At 40.2% G+C, this 13,437-nt stretch overlaps 1 protein-coding gene across 1 annotated transcript; it reads right to left on the bottom strand.

The window, feature by feature from the left end:
- Positions 1-325: 325 nt before the first annotated feature.
- Positions 326-2,949, bottom strand: dmrta2 (DMRT-like family A2). The gene is made up of 2 exons (XM_064933207.1): positions 2,498-2,949; positions 326-2,165 (listed from the first exon to the last, which is right to left on the bottom strand). The coding sequence occupies exons 1-2, from the start codon at positions 2,947-2,949 to the stop codon at positions 1,334-1,336; spliced, it is 1,284 nt and encodes a 427-aa protein (XP_064789279.1). The 3' UTR covers positions 326-1,333.
- Positions 2,950-13,437: the final 10,488 nt, after the last annotated feature.

The following is a 13,437-nucleotide window of genomic DNA, read 5'->3' on the forward strand; positions in this document are numbered from 1 at the left end:
CATCTCAAGACGTATTTTTAGAAATGCAGAAAAACACATTTTTTACATAGAATGAAGCATAATGATTATGGCTGTAGATTGCAGGAAAAGGCGTTTTCAGGTGTTAGAAAAATTACCCCCTCCGGACCACCCTCACATACTTTGTGCCCCATCAGATTTGGGGGGTGCATGACGAGATAAGACACATTTCTGAAACATAAAAGTTAGCAAAGGTTACATAATATTTGTATAAGCACTATATGATAATTACTGCAAATAGCCTTAAGAATAATAAAAATAATATCAGTAAATTGTTTGTGTGGTGTCTAGAAATAATTGGCAACCATTTTGTATAAAATAACATTTATTTCCAGTAATTTCACGTGACACTACAGCTTGTGACAGAGGAGCAATAGACTTGCAAACAAATGCAATTTCAAAAAACAGAGAAGTGTTGTAGTGTAGTTGATAAAATGCTGGATAAAGTACACAGGTAAAGTCAATTATAATATAATCAATCTTATATAATCAAATGCAATATACAATGTACTGTTGGATAGAAAGTCAGAAAAATAATGCCAATACATCATTCGTTTTAACAATTAAACTTTCGATTGTAATGTTCAACGTCAGTAACCTAAACGTTATGGAAATAACTTTATCCCACTTGAACGTTTTTTTTTTTAAAGCTTGGCTGTCCTAAAAAATAAAATAAAATAAAAAAAAGTGAACAATAATTCCTTAGTAACTAAGGTTGGATGTCTTCTCCAGATTTCTTTTTTTTTTGTACTAAAAATAAAAAGTAACAATTGCACCAGGTTCACCAAACACAACAACCCAAAAATTTCAAAAAGTGAAATTGGGTTGCACCACTTTTTTTCAATCTCACAAAACCCTACAATTTACAGGAACCATATCGAAGTTATAATTTGGATGTGCTTCGTATATGTACTTCGGTATTATGCTACTGCATACATTATGGTGTGATGAATAATTTGTCTGTCCGTTTTTCTGGAATTGCAACCCCTTTAGTAATGTTTCAGACAAAATACTTTCATTGGCGAGATATTTTCAGGTGACACACTATGATTGGCGGGGGACTTAAAGCAACAATTGTGTATATGCCCATGGAATAATAGGCTCTCTCTAAGAAAACAAAGTTATATAAGTGAGCTTGGGTTCGCATGGGACTAAAAACAAAGCATTATGTACAGCAGTGGAGTATCAAACATTACTGATTTCTTCATAACATTCAACACTTGTGGCTACAAATACACTGATCCTCTCTGAATGTGTCCACTTGAATCCTAGCCCCAACACGACTGAGTTAATGAAACATTGCACATTCTCAGTCTCACGGTTTGTCTGGGTTATTGTTGACGAGGGGCCCGTACAGGCCATTGGTGTACCCTTGGTCTTTGTGCAAGAGTGTCCTGTCCCGTATGAGGTCACTGAATGAGTAGTCCATTGGTGGCCTGAAGCCCAGAGTTGGCATCAACCCCGTGGTGGAGTAGGGTGTCATGAAGGTGAGCCCTCTGCTGTGGGCCGAGTAGGCCAGTCGCAATGGGTTTAGGCCCAGATGGGTGCTCAGGGGGTAGGTGCTGGGATCCGCGCCAAAGTGTGGCGCATTTGGCTGCAGAGGGGAGAAGGCGGAGCGGTTGCTCAGTGTTATTGCTCCCGGTAACATGGGCCTTGGAGTGGAAGAAAGGTGCGGCTGTGCGCTCTGGAGCATGCGTTCTGCTGTCCACACCTGCTCCGGGGCCTTGGCTTGTCCACTGTTGTTGAGAATTTGCTCGATGGCCTGCACCACGTCTTTCCCGCAGCCCTGTAGAACCAGTTCGAGAACACTTCGCTTGTGGCTGGGGAACACTCTGGTCAATATGTCGATGGGGTTCATTTGCCTGGAGGCGGCCGATGGTTCTTGATCATCTTTGTCGGTCTCCGAACCCGAGTCAGATCCTAAGGGGCTTATCGAACCCGGGGTGTCCTCTCCGTCTTTCATTGCCTTGGAGACAGGAGAGCTAATGAACGACTCTCCGTCTCCATTCTCGGAGCCCGAGCCATGACGCCCGTCTGGGGATGAGATTCCAGGTTCGCTGTCAGTGGAAACCGATTTGCCCACAGTCTGCTGCTTGGTCACTGATACTGACATTTGGGACTTCGGAAACAATTCAAACTTCTGCATGCTTGAATCTGTGAAATAGATACATTAAAAAAACGATGAGATGTCAGTTAAATAACAAAGACGCCCAATACGCTCCGTTTGATTGTTTTACCAAGATGTTCACTGTCACTTGACAGTTTGGTCAATTAAAATGTCAACTTGTCATCTTGAAATATGCGTCACCTCAAATTTCTCCATCAGGGTCCTTTACGTTACTCTTCAAAGTTACGAAAAACAATGCGGAAAACACGCTTACGCACAAAACAATCTGACCTACATTGTGCCAATATCATTACGTCGGCCTATCAGTGTTTATGAGCAGGCTACACTGAGCAGGATAATATATAAATCCACTTACCGGAGTTACTTTCGTTGTTGACAGAACCGAAGACCTCATAACTCTGACGAGGTGGTATGATGCCGTTGGCGGCCGCCAGAGCTAGCCCTTCTGCTGTCCCGTACAGGAGCTGCAGCTCCCGGGCTTCGTTCTCCTCCTGAGCTTGCTGTCGACGGAGAGCCACTTGTGCGGCCATTACGCGTTGTCTCTCAGCGATTAGGGTGCATTTGGCGCACATACAGTCCTTCCAGCGGCAATAGCGTTTATGGCCCTTCAGCGCAGATACCACGCCATGATTCCTGCAGCGGGCACACTTCGGGGTGCGAGGATACTTCTCCGTTGCGCGATATAGCATTGGACCCCGCAGGAGGCTACTGGCCATGGAGACCGGGATGTTGACAGACGCTCCGGCTCCAGGGTGGACCTGGGATCCTGACGGTGCGGTGGAGAGCTCTGGTCTCAGATCCATGTCCTATTGCTGATCAATATCTACTATCAATCGGAAAAAGTAACGTGATGATGCAGCGTAGTTTGTATTGATGCTGAGGAGTAAATTGTTCACACCAGTCGAACAGTTGTCAACATCCCTGCACAACTTCTAAAGTAGGTTAATCTACTGGTGATCTGTCCATTGAAGATAACGATACGTAGCTGCAACCAGATAAAATACCGATTGTCAACTTGCGCGAGTAATGTATAAAAACGCCATGCAACCTGTCAAGAGTTGATTAACTCTGCAACAATCTGTACTGAAAAACTAACTTTTAACGTGTTATGTACGAGGAGAAATCCAAGAGACTTGCAGAAATTAGTGCCCTGTTTCAACTGAATATCACCTAAAAGGAGCCGAGGTTGCTATACTCGCACCAGCGTGAGACACTAATTTACTCAAGAGATTGCCACTAGATACAGATCCTCCTCTCTCCATTGTTACTCCTACATTTTCATTAGACAAATTTGACAACAATGTGGCGCCTGTCATTGGCCAAAGGGGGAAGGTGCAATCTGATTGGCCTGTCACTTTTTCAACTGTGTCCACCTGAGTTCTTTCTCAAATAACAAGTGTTTAGAATCTGAAGGGGATCCTGAAGAGCTAAAATACACAATTTTCAACTTCAATTCAAAAGCAAAAAGAAAACTACATATCAAATCAAGTAATATTTATAAAAATAAATAAATATTATGGAAAGATTCCAAAGCTCATATTAAATGCAATTAGACATTCAGGCAATAATTCGATTTCGTAAGTTGATCTGTATTGCTTTACTTAATTATATTGCTTGATGTATCGTCACGTGTCTTTCCTGTATAAAACGCCTTTATTGATCCTTTCATTTACGCTTTTTTTTAAGACAATGTTTAAAGGCTCACTGACGTCACTGTCCTTTAATTCCGTCAAATCACAAGGTAAGTACATTTACATATTGATTCAAATAGACTAGCCTATGCAGTACAAGAGCTGGTAGAATGTTGTGCATGGAGTTGGGAAAAACATGTCTTAAGATAAATAAAAATACAACTTTTTGTCATAATAGTAATTTACGTGTTTTTATTGTACAATGATAGCACCATTATTACACGATTTTAATGCTACTCATGGACATTCATTATGCGATTCGATTGAGCCAAGCCGGACCCTTTGATACATAGCCTACGTAAGATAAGTAGCCTATTGTGCACTGACAATAATAATAAAAGTTTCAGTGCGGTTAAGTTTAGGAATAGAATTGGCATATCGAAAAGTAGCCTACATATTATTTACGTCGTCAGCAAACAGTGAGCCAACAACTATCCTTCCATTCAATTTTTTGGGGTACAATATTTCAATTCAAGCACATAGCTACCAAATACCTTCAACATGCATGAATCAAATGGTAAAAAAAACGAGTAACCTTATGAGTTCATAGGCTATAGCCTAAACAAATAATTTACTGTGAGTGAGCCGGAAATTTAAAGACCGCATGTTTTGCAATTACAGTAAACAGCATTTGAGGTCGTGAGAAAATATAAAATCAAACAACCTCGTACTTGACAGACTGGTCTTTTGCGTGGAATTATTTTTGAGAATAACCATCTTGAAATAATTGCTGCTTGTCACGTTGGCTTTTGTCAGTAGGCAATACCTCAAGTCAAGTGCAAACAGTAGTCAAAGCCTGTATGCAGCACCCCAAGAAAAAAACAACAGGCGAAATTCTTAAATTACTCCATAGACGTCTACATTTTCCTACAATTAAGTTTATAATTGTATTATTTTCTATTAATAAATCGATGTTCATAAGTGTTTTGATGGTTTAGCTTAATTTATTTAATCTTTTAAGACAATCATTTAAAAAGGCATTGACTGCCAACGTGAGAATCAGTAAGTAATTATTTACACAAATTAACAATCATATTACTAGCAAATGTTGAAAGTTTCATATTGAATTATGACAAATATATTCCAACTTAGCCTGTATATGAACCATTATTCAACTTGCAGCCTAAGTGTACATTGCATTGTTTAAAAAAAAATCACAACATACCAAGATATTTAAATTTGTACTTTTGGACGACCAGATTGCAGGTGATACTAACTTGAAGGTTGCTGGCCCGCCATGGACACCAGGGGATGATGTTGCAATCGTTCATGTCACTCCAGGATGAACTTGGGATCCTGATGGTGCCTTGGATCCCTGCCCTCGATGACCTATGCCTACAATCAAATTGTAAACGACGTGGGTATGGTTGATAAATTGTATGAAACTTCGCCGATGCTCTACTGGGTCAATTTTCATCAACCGTAAACCTTAAATTTTCACTTTGTACAAACCATTTAAATAATGAGGGAAATAATTAACGATAATGATCTATTATAAAATATAAACGGGTGAGAAATGTCAATTCGAGTGGATCAATTCAATAAGAATATTTGGATTAATTTAATCGACTCCAATAACCATTTTAAAATGGCACAATTACTACCAGTAAACAAACGCAAATATCAAGAGCAAATGGGTCTGTAGGCCTTCGTGTTTCGATCCTGGTGGATCATGCAATGTTGAGTGTTAGTTCATTTGGTGCAAGTAAAAACGTAACAAACACAGGGCCTGCAATTCTGTAATTTCACAGTGATATTGATGGACCGCAGAAAACCCAACATTACCCATGTCCCCTCTCCAGTAACCTTTAGTAATACAGGTCGGCTAAACATTTCACTTGTAGGCCTACATGGGACACTGCAATAATTGTATTCTAATGAATGTGGGTTTAGGCTATATTGACTGGATAGGGCTGCATGACTAACTTCACAAAAGCAAACCAAAACATCATAATCTGTACCTCTATAACCCTGAGCACCTTTCCACATTTGGTGTAGGGCTTTTCTGGGCTCCTCCACTGGAGGCGTATGCCCCACTGTTCCGCGCGCTGCGTATCCCAGCACGCGGAACTGCCACTCATTGATTACCTACAGAATCACAGTAAGCAAATGACACCTGTTTTCCATGCAGCTGTCATCTGCACCTTTAATTAGCCTACCTAATAGAAGATATTAAATACATATTTTTATTTATTTTTACATTCAAGTAATGTCGGCAGTGATCTCACACGCATGGAAAAAAGAGGGGTTCATTGCGTTCACTATAAATCACGGTCTGGGTTAATATGTGATATTTTATTTTAAAAAGGTGTAGTTTTTTAACCTGTAGTAAATGTTGAACAAATATGTTGATTAATATTTTGACGATAAACATCAACATGCTAATTAAACACAAGCACACAAATCCGTTGAGGGCTGTGTGGCACTAAGCATTCATCTAACTATCGGTTAAAGTTGAAAATATAATAGCCTTGACAGAGTCCACCCAGAAACTATATTTTGCTGTTTCATTAGTCCATTGTTGATATAGTCCCAAATTGTTTTGCATGTCAGCAATGAAGTTTTAAAGATATAACTTACAAAATACAGACGGTATGATGCATCACTGGCTGTATCTCTGTCATTTTAAAGTTATACATCTTTAAAACGTGATTGCTGACATGCAACATGTTTTTGGGACTATATCAACAATGGACTAATGAAAGAAATACCAAAAGATAATTTTGGGGTGGCATTTTCATTTAAAATAGTAGTTCAATAAGAATTCAATAGGCCTAGCACCATACAACATTCTTATCTGGGTTCTCTCATGGTTTCCAATGAAATGCCCCAGCGCAGTTAAGTGACTGTGGGCACTTAAAAAAATTCAACATTCTATGAACTATGAAGCCTATGCATAAAAAAACATGTGAGGCTTTCATTTTTTTACGAGAAGGCTAGGTGACTGAGTTTACACTTTTTTAGACAGCCACAAAAGGAATGATTGACACAACATATGGAGCAGCATGTTTCTGCTGCCGCAGCACCCTGGTAAAGTATTGGAGCGAACTCTTTCGCTGCTGCCGCCCTGCCTGAGCACGGCTGAACCAGGATTGCCTCCCGGGGTCTTCCGCTGAACTAGCATAGTTTATTAAACGAGACCGAGGTGAGAGTAGCAGTTATACAAAGTGTAAGCGGCACCGGGTTTGGTGGAAAAACCACTGCGCATTTACACGCTTCATCTGTTCACCAAGTGCTCATTAGGTTGCTAACCTCTAGTTCAAATGAGGCTCTGGCGATGTTGAGTTTAAGCGAATGGTGGCATTTCCCGAAATACATTTTAGATCTAAACCTTAAAATAACTGCATAAAAATACCCATTTGTTGCTGTGACCCTCAATATTAGGCCATGAACTAGTTGAGCTGTATTGAACCTCACAGGCCACCCCAGTAAAAATTGACTACGCTCGGTCGTATTTAGTAGGCCTAATTTACTCTACCCATAATTCATGGATTACTCTTCAAATAATGAGTCCCATAGGCTCAAGGCGAGACACTGGCATTGCTGTATATTTCTCTGAGAATACGTGGAAGGTCACAGTCCCTCAAAAACAACAACACTTGAGCCCTTCTTCCCCGCTCTTGACCGATGGAACACGCATTTCTAAATGAGGGATAACCCCGACATCACATTTTATGAGTCTTTTTGACCAACCTTTTCCCCACCTTTCAGTGGCAGTACACGCACCACGCACGCACACTCTTTGAAGCCGGCGGTTTCTTCTGCCCAAGAGGCAGTGCGGCAGAGGTATCATCCCTCACTTTACATAGTGGGGGTTAAAATTAATTTATCCATAAGGAGATTAATTTGATAATGTCATACATACTGTATTAGGCTACTTAGCCTTAGACCCACCCATACAATAATGACAACAGTGTGCATATAACTACGTCAACAAAAGTAATCAAACTATTAATATACAGCCATTCCACGCCTCCAATTCTAAAATGTTAAACAGTTTTAGAGTAGCCTAAATGTGTGTGTGTGTGTTACTTACGTCCGCACAGCCAATTAAAATGCAGACGTTATCCTTCCACATCTGCCTCCTTTCCAAACGAATGGCACAGAAAAGGTAGCCCATGAATGGGCGTTCATTGAGATCACAGATGGAGTATGGGTTTTTGCTCGAAATTTGAGAAACACCATTGTCCCCAATCAAAACTCAATGTGTTGTCCTACAATGGGCTGGGCTTTGAGCTCTGCCGCTTCAATTGACCTTGTTTTTTAAACTTGAAGTGTTCAGTACAAAGGCTTGCCTCCTAAATGTCACCGCCTGAATGCTCGCCTCAAGACCGTGCTCAAAAAGAAAAATAACACAATTATGAAGCAATAATTAGCCTACTCTGCTTCAACTTCGCACGCCACTGCTCCCATTCAACTCCCTTTAGCTATGCTTAATGCTTTATTCCAGGGCATGATAATCCGAAAGCAACAGATTTAATTTATTTGGCGTATATATTTTTGTTGCATATAAATTGATTTGGGACTCGTTAAATAAATTAATGTTCCATGTCTTTGCAATACCAGCCTGCTGAATTATAGCTTTTCGCTCAGGCCTAAAGTTTAGCCGGATGTTAGGCCCATAATAAAAACATAACTAGTCAATTAAGCGTCAATTTGAGTTTAATCGATTACCAATTTACGAGAATTACAAAACAGTAAACATCACCAATTGGCATGATGGCATTGATAATATTTCTTCCTTGTGTTTTTACAAGAGCTGAAATTACTGACGAGTTCACAGTTGTCAGTATTTCAGATCTTGTAATAACTGAACAGCTATGTCACACGGCATTTAGATTGTCATGCAATTTACATGAGGGTCGGGAAACAAACCTATTGGCTTGTTTTTTTTTGCGCCTTTAGTTTATTTTGGTGGTTGACTATTCATGCAGTCAGAAATAGGTTTATAAAAATCGCACTCCGCATATCAACTCACTATCTCATGTTTTTAGTGAGGAATAAAAAAAACGGAAAAATAATACATCGTAAAAGCTACAACTCAGTAGGGCAACGAATGAGGGAAAGTTAAACAATTTCATAAATGAAAAAACATTTTTTTGTATGCTAATTGATCCTCTAAGCACGCAGCGAAACGTAACTGCATCGCTTTTGCCCCGATTAGCCTCATAATAGCTGTTGATTAAAATGCTGTTCACAATACATTTACATACATACATTTATAAGTGTAGGCCTACGGAGGCTGTAATTATTATATTCTATCAAAAATAAAACGGCCTAAAAATGGAACATATTGATACGTTTTTGTTTCTATTGTGTTACTGGACTGTACGTTTGTTTACGCCATGTGTAACTCGGTGTTGTGTTTGTCGCACTGCTTTGCTTCATCTTGGCCAAGTCGCAGTTGTAAATGAGAACTTGTTCTCAACTGGCCTACCTGGTTAAATAATGGTGAAATAATAATAATATATATTTTTTAAATGGCCTACAGTCCCTATAAACTACATGAAACAAACATTATTTTAAACGTACTGTAGCTGTGCCAATGTTTGTGGCCAATTGCATTAAAAATAGTATAAAATGGTCTGCGTTATCCTAAACAGTTCTTATTCCGTTTGAATTTACATAAAGGATACAATTCTATAAAAATGCATTTATTTTTGTAGGCTTCAAGAGGTTTAATTAAGTTCTGAACTTGATTTACTTCTACAAATTGAATAAAAGACAGACCAACAATAATGTGAGAAAGACCTAAAAACAGAAATGATACATTTTTCATATGCCATACGTCCTAATTTCAATCGAAAACAGTTGAGTTTTATTACTAGGGGGACTCACTGTAATCAGTATTTAACGGTCCAATGTACAGTATACATGTAAGCTTATAGATTTACACCATATAACATATGCAGGTTACTGATTAGTGTTCCAAATAGCTACTTTACCTATAGTGTGTTTCTACACGTTTATTTCTACTAAATAATACTTTTACTATCACAACCTTTATATTTGCATCATCCAAAGCTAAATTGACTTTAGGGGTGGGGTATTAGGCAATAATGATAAGGCTCATCATAAGACTGTTAAAACTAATGAATCATATCTTCTGATGCTGTTGTGAAGGGAGGTACAATTAATATGCATTCATTTGGAAAAAGTTGTGGCTTCAGATGAACGTTTGACTCTTCCACCTCCCCTACTCACTGTCCATCGACCATGCACACATCCAGACTCTCGCTTGCTCTACCCCCACCACCACACTCCCTCTTATTGAACAAGAAACCCAGAGAGAAATGAGCCCCCTTTTGTGCCCAACAGTTTAAGCTGCATAGATTTTGTTTCTTTGGCACTCATTGAGTGCCAACGTCTGAGAAAGTAAACTTAGAGTGACCCTCCAGGTTAGTTTAGTCTGGGATCCCTCCATCACTTGGTGAGTGGATTTAAAAAGCAGGATGCTGTGGGATCACATCTTACTTCAAAAGGAGAGATGACTTGCATCAGGAATTCTGTTCCCTCACCAGGGGCCAACATTCTTCACCCTGGAAGACTGTTTAAACATTATTGAATACTTCCCTTTTGTTAGGGAAGAAAGTCACCACCTGATGTTGCCACCAGTGAATCTGTGCCATAGGAAGCCAGAGAATAAGTCCATTGTCACACCGCCACATTCTCAAATTGTGGGATTTAACGGTGGTGGCATTACAAGATCAGAACCTGAGTGACAGCCACCGTATTTAAGACACTGACATCCAAAGGTTGACCAAGAACCACCAACAAAATAGGTGTCCTGGGAGTTCAAGCTGACATCACCAAATAGTCAATCCATATTGACTTGATTTGTACATGCATAATAACAGCTATCTGCATTCTAATATCCATATGAGCATGGGCCTACACAACACTTACCTTGTTATAATTATGGTACGGTCCAGTCTAAGAGAGATGGTGGAAAATCTCACAGTCAACAACATAAAACAATATTTATACTAAGCATCATATCCATACATGGAAGTGGGACAGTGAAGTCGAATATTTTTGGAAGAAAGCAAGTTTTACAATTCTGAATGATCAAGTAATTGAGACTCACCTCACCCACTGTTTACTGCAACATTATGCCTGAGAATGGTTTTCCTGGGGAATATGAGGACTCCTACAAACTTCAACAATATTGTAAAAACAGGCCTTTACGGACAAATGATTTAGCGATAGTGGTTTTGAATAACCGTGTAGACATCAATACCCAACCAATTCTCTGGAAGAGAAATCTTTAACAGGACAAATTGCAATTCTAGTACAGTAAAATGTTGTTTTAGCATGGCACAGTTAACATATACTGGCCTTAAAAAATATATATAAAAAAAAAAAATCAGGTGACAAGTTGGATCAAGTTGAGAGAAATATCATAATATCCAATAGGCATTTCTGACTGAATCATCATCATTAGTTGCAGCTGTACAAAAGAGATGCCCAAGTGCATTAGTGAACCATTCAATGATTGAAACAGTAATATCACACACCAGGAGTTGCACAATCCATAGTTCCCTGGGGAAGAAGGCCTGACAAGGATTATGCACCTGTCTCTTGATTAAGTGCACCTAGTATATGTTCAATGAAATCCTGACCTTCCAGTGACCTCTCCTCTGCCTTAAGCTCTTTTCAGGATTCCTTATTTTTACAACCATGATGTCAACTCTGGGCCAAAACAGGTAGCTCTGTAACTGGACGTGCAGCAAGCTCCTTACATTTAAAATCATAATCTTACCTATTTAAACAAGTCAGAGTTGTGGGAGCTTAAAATGGGAAAGCATGAGGGAAGTTTGTCACTGACAGTTATTTTGTTTCGCCAGGGCATCAGAAACAGTTTTCCTATCTACGTATAATCCTGGATAATTCAAATGAGGATTTAAATGCTGTGAGCAGTATGTTACTGACATGGTGTGTCATGTCAGGTTGTGAAGGGGACCGACTGACGCATGCTCTGCTCGGTCTCACCAGGCACACACACAGCAGCCTGGGGAAGTCTGACTGAATGAACACAAACATTCAAATTCCTTGCGTGAGAACCAAGAAAGCGGTGGGTATGTTGCAGAGGGATGAATTCGCCTCAAGGATGGAGAGATTCTTTCCTCTCCACTTAAACAGAGGTCATATGAATACAATCTGACAAGAAGATTAAGAATTTCTAGATTTTCTTATTTGCTCACCACCTGTTTTAACCAATGACCCAATGAACGTCAGACTCCTGCTCTGAAACGCACTGCATGAGCTCCTGTTCCAACTTAATGACTGACCCTCCACCCAAAGAATAAATAAGAATGCCAGAAATAACTAAATCTATTCTGGTCATTTCATTAGAGGCATGCATTGAGAGCACTAATCCTGATTCCCCAAACCTGCCTCTTTGATAAAAGGAAAAGTCCTTAGTGAACAGGAGGGCTCTACTGTTGGGCCCACTGTGCCGGCTCAAACGTTGCTTTTTGCTGTTAAAAGAATGCCATTTCAGATGGAGAGATAAGCTTATAAGCTTGTCGTGGAAGTGAGATTTTTTTTAGCCTTTGTGGCAGATAATACCAGGAGATGTCTGGAAAATATTGTTCTAAACCAAGAAAATAATGCAAATTACTTTTTTTAGGAAAAGCAAGCTTGTCTCTACCATGATACACGACATGACCAAGAGTATTTGGACACCTACTTGTCGAACATCTCATTCCAAAATCATGGCCATTAATATGGAGTTAGTCCCCCCTTTGCTGATATAACAGCCTCCACTCTTTCCTCTAGATGTTGGAACATTGCTGCAGGGACTTGGTTCCATTCAGCCACAAGAGCATTCGTGAGGTCAGGCACTGATGTTGGGCGATTAAGCCTGGCTCACAGTCAGCATTCAAATTCATCTCAAAGGAGGTCAAGGCTCTGTGCAGTCCTTCCACATACATCTCGACAAACCATTTCTGTATGGACCTCACTATGTGCAAGGTGGTATTGTCATGCTGAAACCAGGAAAGGGACTTCCCAAAACTGTTGCCACAAAGTTGGAAGCACAGAAACGTCTAGAATGTTCACTGGAACTAAGGGGCCTAGCCCGAACCATGAAAAACAGCCCCAGACCATTATTCCTCCTCCAATAAACTTTAGTTGCCACTATGCATTTGGGCAAGGTAGCGTTCTCCTGGCATCCGCCAAACAGACTTGTCCGTCGGCTATCAGATGGTGAAGCGTGATTCATCACTCCAGAAAAACACGTTTCCACTGCTTCAGAGTCCAATTGCGGTGAGCTTAACACCACTCCAGCCGACACCTGGCATTGCTCATGGTGATCTTAGGCTTGTGTGCGGCTGCTCGGCCATGGAAACCCATTTCACGAAGCCCCCGACGAACAGTTCTTGTGCTGACTTTGCTTCCAGGGGCACTTTGGAACTTGGTAGTGACTGTTGCAGCTGAGGACAGACGATTTTTACCTGCTCCATGCTTCAGCACTCGGCTGTCCCATTCTTTGAGCTTGTGTGGCCCACCACTTCGTGGCTGAGCCATTGTTGCGCCGAGACCTTTCCACCTCACAATAACAGCACTTACAGTTGTTGATCAGGACAGCTCTAGCAG

The sequence above is a fragment of the Oncorhynchus masou genome, chromosome 24 (assembly GCF_036934945.1).
Source record: "Oncorhynchus masou masou isolate Uvic2021 chromosome 24, UVic_Omas_1.1, whole genome shotgun sequence".
Classification (NCBI taxonomy): Eukaryota; Metazoa; Chordata; class Actinopteri; order Salmoniformes; family Salmonidae; genus Oncorhynchus; species Oncorhynchus masou.